Raw genomic sequence first — 17,347 nt, forward strand, 5'->3', positions numbered from 1 at the left:
GACAAAAGTAAATAGGGCAGAGAATGTTTTTTTACCTTGTAGTTGCATACTCAGGCCGGTAACCTGTGTGAGAGACAGATTGTAAGAGAGAGAGACAGAGAGAGAGACAGAGAGAGAGGATATGAGAACGGAGTTCTTCAGAGGCCCTGGGGAGGCTTTCGTTTATGCTCAGTAAAGCACATGCAGCCAGCCATCTGTCTGGAACTGGACATCCACACATACACCTTTAGGACATTGGTACACTTTGAAGAAACATTCTACATTTCGATGCTTGAGCTACAGGTACCCACTTAGCTATAAAAATATTTCATCCACGTGTCAGTACGCAGCAGGCAGAGTACAGCCTACAATCTTTAAAAAACAGACACGGTTGATTTTAGGCCAGGGAACATGGTTCTTGACAGCTTTGTTGATCCCACCCACACAGCGTTCACTCAGCGGCCCATGACAGCAGATTCTGCGGTGTTCACAACACAAAACTGAAATGCCCCGGGCTCCAAAACATGAAGAGGCAACATGATTAACAGATTTATACATGATGCGGGAATTACAATCCTCCATACTATCAAATTTAATTAATATGAAGTTAATATGAGGTTGCATCACCCACTTAAGCACTAGTGTGTGTCATGAGCAGCTTCCTGCTGGTTTCTACTGGCCAAGAGGATTATGATCCAAATGTGTTAGAAATGATCTCCATCATTGTGTGTTTTCAGTTCAAAGGGCGGACCCTCTGTTGGAAGGGACAAAGAAAAGCACACAATACCATCACCGAGGGTCCTCTTCAGTAGATCATGCTTTGCCTGAAGCTTTGTGATGAGATTGCTGCCCTCCAGATACTCGCGAAACTTCTGTGAAGAGACAGATGATTGAGACCAGCATTAGACCAAAAACATTTGACAGTAGGTTGATTAAAGCAAAGCACAAGAATTAACTTTTTGCCACATATGCCAATGGAGAGAGAATTGAGAAAATATACCAGCCATTATATTTGTTGCGAGCAATGAAACATGATGATTTTTTTCTCCAGTCAAATTAAAGAATAAATAACATAAAGTATATTAAATAATTTATTACGTAAATTATATATATATATATATATATATATATATATATATATATATATATATACACACACACACACACATATATATATATATATATATATATATATATATATATATTAGGGTTGTGCTGATAGACGATAGACGATAGTATCGTGTATCTACGATAGTCAGAGATATCGACGATAGCAGATAGTCAAGACAATATTACGCTCATTTTCCTATTAATGTATTAAATTATAATAACAATAATAACTATTATTATTTTTATTAGGCGGCCTATTATAATTCGGCTATCGAACTGCCCAGCCATTTCACTTCAGAACCGTGTTTTACACACAAACACACACACAAACACACACACACGAGTGTGAAGAAGCTCATTGCTATTCGAACCCGTGCAATCCGTCAATAAAAGAATATAAAGACAGCCAGATGTGAAATAATTCTGGGCAACTGTTTGTTCACATTTGTTGCAGAGCTGACCATCAGCATATGCTTTTGGAAGTATAAATGGAAGAAGTCCGCATCCACGCTGTCCGTGTGCGCATCAGGATCACTCATGCCGAAAATATAACACAGGCTTAATGCATCAGTTCAGTTGAACTTTACTCCATATATACGAACTTACCTGTTTTACCTGCACATTTAGACTGATATCTTCCGTGCGCAGATGCGGCAAATTTGTCACAGGACGTGCGATATGACAGATGCGTCTGACTATATATGAAGCAGCTCTTTTAAATACAGTACTTTTAGATTTAAAGTTAGTTTATCAGTATGTTTGAAAGTATATATTTTTTATTATTGGTGATTCCATAGGTTCTCTTTCTCTCGCGCACCTGCGCGGTTTAAAACACCAAATGGTTCTGCTATGACAAGAACAAAGATTATATCTCTTGCCCCACCCATGCACGAAAATATTGTGTATCGTCGATCTCACGGGCTGACGATATGACGATTTGAAAAATGACCATATCGCCCAACACTATCATGGCATCAACATCTATCTATCTATCATATTAGTATCTATCTATTTATCTATCATATTAGTATCCATATCTATAATATTGAATATAATATTAGGTTATGCCAAACTTTCTCTCAATGAGTGCGTTTACATGCACATTTTAAAGCCAATTATGCTTAAAAAGTCTAAAAACGCACATGGTCATGTAACCGCTGTAACCTGTTTTTTTTTTTTATCGGAGTAATGTCATAAACAGAGTAAGCATAAACTGGTCGACACCTATCAAAACCAACCAATCTTGGCAAATCTTTCTTATAATGCAGCTGTTTAAAGGTGAAACTCGAAAACATGCTTATGACATTTAAATAAAGAGACTGATTTAATTGAAAATAAATACTGGTAAATGTTAATGAAGCACAAACGGACCATAAAATAAAACTGCTCCGTCTCCTGTTGGTTGGCACGTCTCTTGGCGATGCTCGGCTTGCTGAGGTAGGTTTCCGACACGGTGGACTTGACTGATTCAGTGGAGCGGCTGTGATGGAAACATTCGGACACGTCATAGTCCTCGATGGTCACCATGTCCTGGATAGTAGTGAGAGTGGCCTCGGAGGTCTTCTTGATCTGAAATAGGACAACATTTTTAGTAGGAATGTCACAGTCATGTGTCAATGCTAGAGTCATTTTTATAATTCTTTACAGTATTACACAACATAATTCTAGGATAGTCTTGCAACCTTTATTAATAAGAATGTGTGTCAGTGCAAGAGTGATAACAGGAGAAACAAAAGTGCTAGGAAAAACTCATTAAGCACTGAATAAAAGACAGGGAGGGGAAAAAATCCTCTGACCGTCTCTGCTTGACATGTGCTCTGTGACTAATAGCAGGCCTTGAGCAAGACACCAGACCAAAGAAATCAATTTATAGTGAGGGGAGCGGAAGATGACTTAAGGGACCATCATTCACTTGATGGCCTTGAGAATTCATTTCTGTAACTTTCCAGTGTCAGACGTGCAACATTATCATACAGTTCTAAATATCTGGAACTACCACTATATCACAAGAGGAACAGACTGACAAAATGACTGCAAAAGTGAATTGCTGTGAACTGTAAAACCAGTAACATATACACAGAATGAAGTATAAAGCAAATAATATAAAGCCACTTTTTTGTGACATGTTCAATGCTTTAATTATCATTTTTCAGAAAATATAAACTTAAAAAAATAACTTGATTCGATTATCATATCATAAAAATATGGTGAAAAGGTGAAGCCAAGGAGATAAAAAAAAGAAGATGAGAAGATACTGAAAGGAGAAAATAATGAAAAAAGTAATAAATATTAATAAAACGTATTATATATATAATGATAAAAAATTTATATATAATAATTAAATATATATAATAATTAATATATATAATATAACATTATATATAATAGTACAAAATATATTATAATACATATAAATATTATATATAATAATATAAATATTATTTTATTTAAAGAATGTAAAAATGATATGTGTGAATTAATTTAATATTAATATAATTTAATTTAATATATATTTATATAATTAAAACAATAATTTATCCAAGAAGAAAGCCGGTGCAATTTCTCAGAGGAAATAATAAAAAAATTATATAAAGAGATATAATTTATTTATTTAGAGAGAAAGAGAAAGTTTACAATTTGTTACTAAACATATTTCAAAGATGTAATAATTTAACCACATAAAACGGCAAAAAGGAGAAAGCAAGAGGCAGAAAAAAAAAGATGGGGGAAAAGATGTTGAAAGCTGGTGCAATCGCTCAGTGTAAGCATTTGTTCATCTGCTAAAAAAGAGGCTGCACAGCACGCAAGAGCAAATTTCTCTCACGCTGACATGATCTCTTTCTCACACAAGCGCATACACACACGCTCACACAACTACATTGTGTATCATGTAATCTTGCAGCATAAAACTAAGGCAGTATCATCATCTAGTGAGCTCATCTCTCACTATCAAATTTAGGCTGAATCATCCTTCAAATCAATGGAGGATGACATACAAGTCAATGGAAACCAGCACTCACACTTTAAACAGTATGGATCCAGGTCACTGCTCTACTTGTGACTCACTGGCCTATTGTAGGGACTGAAACACTGAGAGATAATCACAGGTTTAAACCTGCCTCCTGACGTTGAACTGTCTTGTGGTCTGATTTTAGTGAAGGCATGCCATTTATGGATGACATGCCACACCTGTCTTGTAGGATGTGGTTTACTGGGAAAGTCAACCTCAGCTGAGCCATAACAAAGGCAGACAGGTTACAAAGAGGTAAAGTGAGTGCAGGGGGAAGGGAAGAGCTTAAATTCAAGGACATGAAAGCAGTCCAAATTAAATTATATGGAAAATAAGAGGGATTTTTCTTTTTTAAATATTGTTAAGACTGCTTGAAAAGCCTCAGGTGATTAAAGGCATGAATGCTAAATATAAACTAGACTTATCCTTTTTCTATGACTCGGCATGGCTCGGCTCGCGTTTCGCTAAGTTCTAAACTAAACTAAAACTTGTGAAAGCTATATTGTATTAAAAAAAAAAATAATGACAAAACAACAAAATTACTAAAACATTAAGATAACAAAATAATAGTATAGAATATTATATCAGTGATAGCAAAATAACAGATGCAGGTTTCACTCCTAAAATGTGACTTTTCAAATGCATTGACAATACTTTTAGTATTACAGTTATACTGTATATATACTGTAGATCTTTACACGTTATATACACAGTAAACATTTGGCTTTTGTCATTTTTTTTTATTTGACTTTGTCATTCAATCCTAGTCGGCAACATACTACTTGCCAGACCACATCTCATGACCGAAATGCCACAAAACTGATTTACCAATGTACCACCTATACTTTTGTTCTTCTGTGGCTTTAGTATTATGTGTGTTACCAAATCCTTTCTCATTTGGAAATGCCAATTTGTTGATCAATTAACACCAGTATTCCTTTGACAATTTGATCTATAAGACTGACAAACAAGCTGCTCGGAGTAATAAGACGGCACTGAACAAAGATGATATTTTGGCACATCTGTAGCACTGCTGCAATCAACATTAGCACTAACAGAAGGGCCCAACAATCAGTACAGAGGCACCCAAGAGGGCCGCAATCAGACAATCAGTGCTTCACGCAGCAGCAGAAGCAGGACACAGATCTCCCAGCAGTTTATCTCCTGCAAAACAAACAGAAACTTCCTACGGAGAACTATGCAGTGCCTTAGTGGGGTTTTAGAGGCTGATGTGAACAGAATATCCATTGGAGCAGGCAAGAAAGGCGGCAGAGGAAGATAAAGGGAGTGGGACAGAAAGTCAGAGATAACACTGTTTATTGTCCTCTAAGAACTCCAATCTCTCTCTAATCTCTACAGCAAACACTATTTACATTATTCAATAATGAGCTTGAAAAGAAGAATGGAAAAAAGATGAGCTGGCAGCTGGATAACTGCTGAAGAAAAATGAAAGGATAAAGCAGGAAGCTTGAAATGACAGACATATTCTTCCTTTGTGTCTGACAAAGGTGTGTTTGAGAATGAGGCGAAGCTGAGTGGTTTACGGCGGTTACACTATAATAATGTATTCATCGAGTCATTTCTTTTGTCATCTAATGCTGTGAATGTTCTAGGAAACAGCTGGACTAAGACTCAACACAATGTACAGTATCCTGTCATGTTCATTACAGACCTGGGGTCTGATGTCAAAAAATGCTTTAAGCCATCTGGAGAAACCAGGAAGTGCCCTGAACTGAAATCCTTCCACTTCCTTTCAGCCTTGTCATTGGTCCAGTCAACATAAACACCTGTCATTTAGCACATGTAAAGTACTAGTGATAGAACAATATAGTATATATATAATCAGATGATAATTAGGACTGATAACGGTGTTGTTTGGTCAATTAAAATGGCCGTTCCTCCAAAAGGTTTAGCAAAAGCTTTGTTGTTCTGTTTGTTGTTTTGTTATAAAAATATTTTTTTATAAATACATAAAAAAAATCGATTTCTTTTTTCCATGTACGATTTTTAACATATTTTCAATATTCTGCAATTCTTCCAAATTTTGGTCAATGACAACAACCAAATATATGCACTTAAAAAAAAAAAAAAAAAAAAAAAAAAAAAAGTATTTTTTTACATAAAGCAATGCCTAAAGTAGGCTTATAAAATGTGAATATTTTTCATATTATTTACAAAGTATGTGAACATAAAACAAATAAATATAGAACACTGTAAACAAAAAAAAAACTCATATTCCTTTTACTATAATGCAAAAAATGTTTAATAAAATTCTCTATTTGTAGTTGAACATTTAGTTCAACTACATTCAAGCTCTTCGCATCATCGAGCCTCTTTTACTTTTTACAGAGAATGATATTTATACTACAACCCGCAACGTTTCAGTTAGCTTGCCATTTTTCCACAACCATTTAACTTCCACAACAACACTGACAGGAGGCTGAGTGATCGTTCTTTACAGCAGATGATTTATCAGCTCTTTGTTGGAAAATTCTACCAAGGACTGTACCTCCACAACAAAACCACTGCCTAAAGCAACTAAAGTCACAGGACTGACCGTTCCTAATGTTAAATCTGTGCAGGAGTAACTGTGATTTTGTCTGTCAAAACTGAGAAAGAGAGTCACGGCAGAGAAATAACAGGAAGAAGATAAAAGAAGAAGAGGGCAGATGTAATTCTAGTTTATCTAAGATGGACAAGATAGAGCCAAAAAATACTCCATCTTCCTGATCAAGTGTTTTTTCTCCGGAAGCAGCTTTCGACTTGAGGCCTGATTCAAATGTTGCAGCCTTGAAGAAGGCAAAGATAATAAAATGTGAAAAAGACAGACACAGTCTGCCGGAAGAAAAGGGAGACGGTGTATCTGAGAGAAGCTTCTCTGTGCGTCACTCGGGTTATCTGGAGGACAGAAAAAACTCTGCAGGGAGGAAAAAAAGTATTTCTTGTAAGTCCTCCCAAAGCCTCTTTTACGATCAGCTCCTGCCAACTCAATTAAGCAAACACATTGCGAAGCTGTCTCGCTCTAATGCAACAGGAAGATACGGAATGCACGTTCCTGAACTTGGCTAACTTATTAACAAGATTTTTTAATTCAATTATGCAGTTCAACGTCAGCTGAAAGGAACACAATCACTTCAGCACTGGTGATCATCTGATTCGGTTCTTATTTAGCAGATGCTTTATAATCCAAAGTGAATTTCTGGGAAAGCCTTTTGTGCTCAAGGGAACAAAAGTGATGGTACAGGTGATCATTTTGAACAACGTTGTTTTCTCAAAAACACAATCATGTACATACATGCTATTTACATATTATTGTAGCCCAGTTTGAACTGAATACAGTGTTTTCTGCCATTTATATGTCTATAAGCAACTGAAAAAAGCACAAAAGTCAGCGCATGTCAAAACTTCTCCAGGCCCCCAAAACGCCCTTAGACCTCAGAGGGTTAAATGTACCTTCCATTGCTCCTGACCATTTCTGGTGGTGCTCGGGTCACCTTACCTCTTCGTTCTCGATCTTTAGAGTGGCCAGACGGGATTGAAGCTGCTGGAACCTCAGGAGGAGTTCTGCTTGCACTGGAGGCTGGGCCGTGATCTGACACACCTGAAAACAAACGGATTTTCAATTATAAAAAAGAAACATGACAGCCGCCTTTATCCCATAAACACCTACACTGGGGCTTTAGTGACACAAGATATCATTCACTACCTTCCCCTATAGGGCTGGGCGATAAATAATATCATATCGAGATGTGCATGTCTCCGTGTGAATGAATTTCATTTCAGCCGTTTTATCCACTACACAAATTCAAAAACACTTGATGCGTCTACCGTCTCAATATATGAGGAGAGTTCACATTAACTTTATCTCCAGAAATTCTCTGAGAGTCCCTTCAACATTTCACTTTTTCATCTAAGAAAATCTACTGTCAAATACACACAGAAATACACAATCGAAGACCTTCACGACAAACCGGCAAAATAAAAGTTCAGTCTAACTTGAAGAAATTATGACAGAAAAATGTTACTACTGTATACTAAAATGCTTTATATTTTTGGATGTGATTTTATATCATACACCTTTTTTGATGATACATATTATTCAATCAGAATAAAAAGTTTGGGAAGAAATAATCTATCTTCCTCTGTAGAGTTTAAATGTGAACGAACAAGTTTTGTTTCTGTTCATTCTCAAGGTCTAACAAACACAATGGTAGCATTTTCTTCTCCGTAATTGCTAAACAAATATTGTGCTAATGTTTTTGGCCTTATCGCCCAGCTCTCATTCTGATTCTGATTGGCTGACAATGTTTTCATTGTTAATCAGCTGGGAAAAACACTTTGAAAGTGATTCCAATGATATTGTTCCTCTGTGCAGTCATCATTACTGCTGGTGCGGACGCTGCTATTCCTTTAAATGTGAATGATTTTTAAAACTTCATCTTTATTGCTATTGTTATAGTTATAGTTATAATTCTTGTTATGAACGGGCCTTTAGAGAACCTGCTCTAACAGAACAGAGCTCCCTAGAGGAGGAATCACATTTTCAAACAAATAACCAACACCTGGCACAATCATTATAATCGACTCTTATAAAGCAAAACCCAAGTTGCTTTCATTGACCAAGAGAGTACAGGCATGACCACAAAACAACAGGTTTTAAACCACGCGCAGACATTATATCAGTGACAAAATTGCCAATTAAGGGGGATAAATCCAATAAACAGTCTCTAAAACCTGCTTGAGGGTAAGAAATGCAATATGATTTGCTCTCAACGCTCTGCACTAACACTATGCTGCCAGCTGAGACACAATAAAAGAAGGATATGAAGCAATCCTGACCACATATAATTCAGAATTTCATTAAAACGCTTTTCTCCACTCTGCATCCTGTATGATCTCATATGCTTCAACACAGCTTTAGACAAGATTAACGTGAGGTTAATGGATGGGCTGGTAGATGTACCTTGGGAAATGCATGTTAAAATGAAACGTAATGTCTGCTTACAAGTTATTTTTAAGGTGAAGGATGTTGGGTCATTCTAAGCAGTATATTTACAGCTTTCCTTTAGGGCAGGTAAAGCCATAAAGTAAAGCCGGTTCTGTGATTAGTAGTAAATCTCCATCACATGCGTTCAGATGGAGCAGCATTTACTACACAGAGCCGTTGTTCACTGACAAGCTATGCAATATCACGTTTATAATCAAAGGTGGTTCAAGCAGTTAAAGAAAACTACAGCATAGAATACTCTTAAGAAATTAAACCTCCTCTCAGTTTGCATGGTATTAAGATGTAACTTATCCAAAGAATGGATGACAGTCTGGTTGCTATTGTGTGTGTGTACATATGTTCATGTGTGTGGGTAAGGCTTTGTTTAAATCTGACCTCATCACCCATATGTGGCTGGAACTCAAATTTAACAGGCGGGCAGAAAGCAGTAGGGTACATTTCCATGAAGCGCTGGCGGTCACTACGGGGGTCCAGACTGTCCACCGCGTTCTCAATGATGTCCAGGCCCTCGTGACGAGATGTCTCCAGGTTATATTCGGCCGAGAGGTAAGTCCGCAGAGCCCGGTTCAGAGAGGCATGATATCCCAGATCACAACACTACATCGAAAAAAAAAAAAAGAGGAAAAATTTAAATAATGGGCAAAGAATTTCTCTATGTAATACTGTAAATGATGGATTCAAATAATGGTGTGTTTTACTTCCCAAAAAAGTGAAGACGTTTTTAATCACTAGTGCAACAAAAAGAAGAGCAAAGAATTCAGTACACTATCAACTCGTAAATTTGGTAAATATGTGGCATTTTTCTGGCAAGCTGCATACCAATTTGTCCTTTACAGTACTGAAAATCTATATAAAATAATTTTTTTAATTGTGAAATTTCATAAGAAGTCAGTTAACTGACACATTTTAAATAAAGTGTGGTCAAATTTAAAGTGACAGTACACAATGAACAGACAGTTCATGAGAAGTGACAGTTCTTAAAAAGACTCAAACCTACAACCTATTGGTTACCAGCCAAGATCTGTAAACACATGGCCACTTACTCACAGTCTTACTCACAGCCAATATCAGAGATTCCAAACACATTAACACCAAAGTCAAAGCATGACATAATGGTCTATCATCAACTGTGGCTTTGGGAATATTTGTGTCGCTGTGTCTGACTGTTCTTACATGACCTAACACATATTGACTGTGATCTGGTGGTCTGTGTGCTTTCTTTATAAGGCCTTGAACTCTGAGGACTTGTGCAAAGCAGCCTGGTAGCCTAGTTGTTCAAGTGTGGACTGGCAGGAATTTCCATAATTAGATTTAGACTCTGATAGTAGTATCATGGGGAACTGAAATGCAAAAAGATGTCCTGGATAATAAAATATGGGTGAGAACTGCGCTGTCCTTGGGGAGGTTATTTAAGTTCTGACTGTGCGTGTCACTGGAAGATCTGCCAGATCTCCACTCCCAAAGCGTCTGAAAACTTCCAAAGTCCATTTTATTGAATTATCATGATGGCTTGCACCGTCTGTGAGACTGAAGATTAAGCGTTTATTGTTTTAAGCATTTGGATGCCCTTCTTCTCATTAAAATTGTGAGTTTCTTGTGCCAGAGCTTAAATTGAATGTCAAATTATATACTCACTTGAGAGCCAAATGATGACACAGCTTTTTTTTTTTGCACATGCTTTGGGGTTTTGGGTGCTTGAAAAAAATAAAATAAAAAAAAAAAAAAATATGAATAATGAGGAGCCCAATGCAGAGGTACCCACTAGATTTTTAGAAGTTTGCAAGGGCAAAAACGTCTTTAAAAACTGGCTGCATGTATATAATATCAACAAAACACTGCCATCCCCCTGCAGAGAGTTTTTTGTTTCATAGATGAAATTCATATTGCTGGATATTCAGTTTATAAATAAATGATGCTGAGAGGATTTAACAATGATTCAGGCTGTATAAAAGTGAAGGAGTGCTCGGCAAGGCAAAATGTGAAAAACGTACATTGTAGCACACAGTAGTTGACCTAAAAGAGTCTCTCAGACAGCCTGATTCACAGAAAACTGGGTTTTAGTGCTGGGTGCACTTCCTCGCCATTCATGCTAAAAAAGGTTTTGCCGTATTCAGAAGCTGGAGGACATACAGTTCCTTAATATAAAAGTAGGACAACAGCCACTTCATACAAAATAACAAATAATGTAATATTCTCAACTATATAAAGGTGAACTAACATTATTTATATAATCTCAAATAATGCTAGAACTTATGGAGTGCTGCTTTCATTAAAACAAGATGAAAAAGAAATCTTAAAATGACTGCAAATGATTCGTTCAAATTGCAAAATAAAAGCTTTTTGATTTGGTCTCAAACTTTTGTAAAAAAAAAAAAAAAAAAAGGCCTCCTGTTTCTTCACCCTCATTTAAACCCGCCATTATTTTCTTGGCTTATCCTCTATGCCGAGGATAATTTTTAACCACCTCATTCTCCACAGACGTTGTGTTAAGCTCCTCATTCTCTCTCAAACGAATGCATTTGACAATCAGGCCTTCAGAAAACGTCTTTAAAAACAGGTTTGTGTGGTTATTTGGAGATATGGAAATGAATGCAATTTAACCACAGTGTATTTCTTAAAACATCTCATTCCTGTCAGACACACCTGAATTTAAAGTCTCAAGAGCTTAAATTTGAATGCTACGTTGACAGAGCTCTCGCTGAGGAGTCTATGCATTTCCTCGGATCAAAGTAGGTGTAGACAAAGATGCACCGATGAAAACGGCAGCAGTCTTTGTCATATTTAACTGTCCCAGCAGACCTGAGGTCAGTTTGAAACTCTATTTATAACTGTCCTACTTGTCACACAAAGTTTCTTCGTCTGTGGAAGAATCCCTGAACCTCCTTTTCATTCCCCGGTACTTACATCTATTAAATCAGACAAGTCGTGAATGTAATACTTGAAGATTGAAGCATTAGAGGCTTCGAGCGTCAGCAGGTATTCGTTCCGAGCTTTGATCGACTTCAGCTTGTTCTCCGAGTACTTGGCCTGCCTCTGATGAGAGAGAGAGAGAGAGAGAGAGAGAGAGAGAGAGAGAGAGAGAGAGAGCACAGAAGCAAAACAGAATTTGAGAAAACGGGTTGAAACATAAAAAAAAAGCAAGCAAGCTTTTATCTCTGCATGCAATCTGTTCCTTCAAGATTTCTTGTGAAGTGACAAGGAACAAATGCATCCAAAAATAAACCAAAGAAGACATATACGCATTCAAAACTGTAAAAATCACTATACAGACATATATAGACTTATCTGGTACATCTATTAGGCTAAAAAAAATCAAGTATTGCTCATTTCCTGTATTAGTAAGATTATTCCTAACATTCAGACTCACTTAGTCGACTAATTTAACCGGCTGACCAGCAGACAGTGACTCACTCGAACTTCCATATTTTAACCATCCCACAATGTTTCGTTCCAGGAAGCATCCATGGAAAAAACAATCCCACAGCTGTTAAATCATTTGTCACGGGTTTTAACACAAAACAGATACACTAAGAGCATAAAACGTTGCCATTCCTGTGAAAGCGGGGTCAGGCATGTCTTCTTTTAAAACATGTCTGGCGTATAATACTTAGGTGCAGAAGGAAGTTAATTCATCATCATTACAATAATAATAACAACAATAACGATATTAACTTTTTAATTGTTTGAAATTTTTTGTTTTCTGTTTTGTTTATTCTTAGCATTACATGTTCTGTTGTGATTTAGGTACGGTATGAGAAAACCCATTACAACAGAATATGGGTCATATTTCCCACAAAATAAAAATAAATAAGACATTACCTGAATTAATATAGACCTTTTTTTTAGGATCCCATTATTATTTACTGTGAACTTGTTTACAAAAAAAAAAAAAAGAATAATAATGTGTGTGTGTGTGTGTGTGTGTGTGTGGGCATGTTTTTGTGACATATCAGGACATAACTTTGTATAATGACATGGGTATGACACAGGTATTACAAGGAGAGGGTGACTTATGAGGACATAACCCATGTCCCCATTTTTCAAAACGCTTATAAATCATACAGAATAATTTTTTTTGAGAAAGTAAAAATGCACAAAGTTTCCTGTGAGGGTTAGGTTTAGGGGTAGGGTTGGTGAATGGCGATAGAATATACAGTTTCTACATTATAAAAACCATTACACCTATGGGATTTGTTTCACAAAAACAAACGTGTGTGTGTGTGTGTGTGTGTGTGTGTGTGTGTGTGTGTGTGTGTGTGTGTGTGTGTGTGTGTGTGTGTGTATGTATATATATATATATATACATATATATATATATATACATATATATATATATATATACATATATATATATATATATACATATACATATATATATATATATATATATATATATATATATATATATATATATATATATATATATATATACATATATATATATATATATACATATATATATATATATACATATACACACAAACACATATATACATACACATAAAATATGGAGGCTTGTTTAAATGTGCTCAACTGCTTCTTTTTCTTTACAATTTATTTCTTTAATTTATTTGAGTTGTTTTTAATTCATATTTCTTTCTTTTTTGATTTATTTTCTTTTTTCAGTACAATATGACACAGACACTCCATCTTATGAGGTATGGCTCCATTAGGCTTTGAGAACCTGAGATCGATTCGGACTTGAACTGATAGTTTCTTTGGATGATTCATCATGCTCTGGTATTTATAAACCACTAAACATCATTTCTTATTTACCTTCTCTTTCATCTTCTCAATCTTCTTCACAGAGCTCCGTCTCTGGTGTCTATCCTCCAGTCGAATGTGAAAGACAGGATCTCCACCACGTCCGATCTGCTTTTCCTCCTGCTTCTCAGCCTCCTTCAGTTTGCTCTCGGCACTGATGCTCTCCGTGTGATACATATGGTAGGTTTTCATCACCTACGGGACCCAGAGGTCAGAGGTTAAAGTTCAACAACAGCCAGCTGAGCTCTATAGAGGTGCAGCAGCTGCTCATCTGAGCCAAATCACTGTCATCCTCCCAACTGACACAAATCAATTCTGTTCTCCTTCAGAGAAACTTTCTTTTGTTATGTAAAGACAAATAGCACCAACTGAAATGTTTTAAGACAAAACATAAATGCAACATTTTCTCTTTCACATACCTTCATTTGCATCAAATCAGCACGTTCAAAGAGTAACCAAATGAAACAAAATACTAGCTTCTTAATGAGCCATCATAGTGCTTTTTTTTTTACCAAGAAAAAGTTATTTTACTGGTACTATAAGAGAGACTGAAAAGATTACACTGGTAAAACTATGTATCTGAAGTATGCTGGTAACTGCAGTCATTTTAAAACAGAATCAGTACAGTTTCATCTAATATGTTGTACCTTACTCAGCTTCTTTCATCAAACACAAAGTCATTTTCAGTTGAAACACACATTATGGGCTGCTAAACCCCTGTGAAGAAATCCAATTATTGAGAAGTGAACATAACAAGTGCGACATAATGGTAAAAGCAGCTTCAGACGGCTTGAGTCATTGTGTTGGTTAGGTGGCTATTAGTCATATCCAAATGGATTTTATGATGAGCATTAGGATGAACATCTGAGCCTGTAATAACAAACTAATTATGGCTACGATGTCAGCTCGTCACAAAGAGCGAGCGCTTGATCGACGCTAAAAGCTTTGTCACGCTGTAACTGATGTAACACTGGCAAGCCATGATTGAACGGTGCATTCAGCTGATTCAGACTCTCTTAACCTAGAAATATATAAAACGTCAGTTTCCTGAGAAATTAAAAGTTTTGAAAGCGCACAGCTCTTTAGTGTTTTTTTTTTTTTTTTGTGAATTACTATGGCATTTTTGTGTTGTATTCTGGGTGGTTAGGCCCTGTGATATTCCGTTTTTACCTACAACTGATGTGACTAAAACAGTTTTCAGTGATTTAAAGCCTGAAATAAAATATTATACTTAAAACTTAAGTAAAAAAAAAAAAAAGTCATTTTGACATCATTTGACATCATTCTAGTCATTTTAATATAAAGAATATAAAGAAATATAAGGCAAAAATATATATATAAAATTATAAAAAATAAAAATGTATCAAATAAAAATGACAAAAGCACATAAAACTATTAAAACACACTAAAACTAAACTAAAAATACTACAATATAAATGAATACTATAATAGTAGCCGATATAGATGATACTAAAATAACAGTGGATATGGCTTGGATCCATCATTTAATATAAATTTAATAGATTTTTAACTGGTAGTTTTATAGCCTGTCAGGCAAAAATTATTAGTACAACCATTAAAAAATATATATATATATATATTCCTTGCAAAAATGGTTGGCGAACAAGATCCTCTCCAAACTTTCAAGCTCAGGAATAGTCTTTACCAAAAATCTAAATTATGTCATAATTTACTCTCCCTCATGTTGTTACAAACATGTATGCACTTTTTTTTATTTTTATCTGTGGAACACAAGATAAAATATTTTAAAGAATATTGGTAACTAAACGGTTTCATTTCCTATTGACTTCTATTGTACTCTTTGTCCATACAATGGAAGTCAATGCAACCGAAACTGTTTGGTTACCAGCATTCTTCAAAATAACTTTTAAGTTCCTCAAAAGAAATGTAGTCCAAAATATTAGGACTCACGTGAGGGTGAGTACATATTTTAGGTGGTCTTTTCCTTTAAGTATAAGGTGTTTGCGTTCGTCTCTAAACTTAAATATGAGCATTAGCAGGCAGTGCTAACGAGACAGAAAGGAACAACTACAGCTGCTGTGCTGTCCTCTCATTTTTTTCCTGGCTGTCTGTTAGAAGCCCATGTTGATGCTTAATTAGGTGGAAGAAATGAAACCATTAACAATTTTGTAAGCATGATTGTAATGTTTTTGTGCCTTGTGCACTGTAAGCTTCTTGCGAAGCCTGACGCTTATGCTAAAGCACTAAGCTCTGCTCATCAGCTTGCCTTCTCCTCAATCAAAGGTGACTGAGCACCAAGCTGATTACAAGGACCCATTCACGATTAGACCCCGAACACTGGGTCAGTCCAGGCCTTAATCAGAGCGGCAGTCATGCAGCATTATAATTCATGGTACAGTAAAGGGCCTCAAAAGACTATAAAATGTGGACCAAACTAAATATTGTTCATAAATATGTACAGTCGGAGAAACACAGTGCACTGCTGTCCACAGCTGTATAATTAGACACAGGGCTAGGATGGCAGACCAAACTATGGGCCCCGCTCTCCACTTACTGGTCTGGAACTCTGTTTACATTTCTGCTGGTTTTAGAAGGACCAATTTTAGAGTCACACCAGACCTGTTATTTTACTGGCTGTGGTTGCATGGAGGGTTTCTGATGCAACAGTCCACAAGAGTGTTTCCCTCCCGAAGGGTAATTCAGGTCAAAAGGGATGATATATACTTTTACAATGATCAAAAGGATGCTGAGGTGTACGGAATGATGACAAGTTTAAAGGAAGGATCACGTGACACTGAAGACTGGAGTACTGATGCTAAAAATTCAACTTTGCCATCGCAGGAATAAATTAAGTTTAACAAAATATTCTAATAGAAAACAGGCATTTAAAATGGTAATAATATTTCAAAATATTACTATTTTTACTCTATTTTTAAATAAAATAAATGCCGGCTGTTAATTCACCAACTTTGCTATGTATAATAGAAATTGAAAGTGTCCAAATCAATTAATTGGAAAATCTCTGATGTTTTAAAAACTGTTATGAAGAGTATGACTTTGGTCAAATAGCATTTTACCATGGGAGGAACTAGCAACATGATAAGTTAGAAAAATAAACAAATTCTGTCAAAATGTCTTGCTTGTTGTTCTTGACGGTCACTCATGGCTAGTTAAGAAAAAAAACTTGGAACATAACCACTGAAGATACATAATCCCTCACTTAATTTACACTTTTTCCAAATAATTTAGTTCAGACATGCTAATAAAGTACAACGCAACAAAACTAAACAGATTTTACGGAAAATCACATTTTATGCGACACTGAACTCTGCAAACAAATAATCACAGAGAAGACACACAAAGTTCTCAGTCTGCAGGCGTTTTTTTAGACCTGGGAATACATTAGCATCTTATTAAGACCACAAGGGAAGCAAAGGACACATGCAACTTCCAAGCGACTTCGGTGGGCATGACAGCTGCAAATAAAGTTTGAG

At 36.0% G+C, this 17,347-nt stretch overlaps 1 protein-coding gene across 6 annotated transcripts in view; it reads right to left on the minus strand.

Moving 5' to 3' along the window:
- Positions 1–17,347, minus strand: part of LOC113118228 (SLIT-ROBO Rho GTPase-activating protein 1-like) — a 94,246-nt gene that overhangs the window by 25,685 nt on the left and 51,214 nt on the right. For all 6 annotated transcript variants that reach the window (XR_003294296.1, XM_026287259.1, XM_026287261.1 and 3 more), the window contains exons 5-11: positions 13,884–14,066; positions 12,012–12,140; positions 9,483–9,704; positions 7,599–7,700; positions 2,461–2,658; positions 767–851; positions 36–63 (exon numbers count right to left, since the gene is read on the minus strand). Coding sequence is in view for 5 of the 6 variants with exons in the window: in XM_026287259.1 (XP_026143044.1) it covers positions 36–63; positions 767–851; positions 2,461–2,658; positions 7,599–7,700; positions 9,483–9,704; positions 12,012–12,140; positions 13,884–14,066 (947 nt within the window). In the remaining variant the exon portion in view is untranslated. The remainder of the gene's footprint in view (positions 1–35; positions 64–766; positions 852–2,460; positions 2,659–7,598; positions 7,701–9,482; positions 9,705–12,011; positions 12,141–13,883; positions 14,067–17,347) is intronic.

Source organism: Carassius auratus, chromosome 18 (assembly GCF_003368295.1).
Source record: "Carassius auratus strain Wakin chromosome 18, ASM336829v1, whole genome shotgun sequence".
Classification (NCBI taxonomy): domain Eukaryota; kingdom Metazoa; phylum Chordata; class Actinopteri; order Cypriniformes; family Cyprinidae; genus Carassius; species Carassius auratus.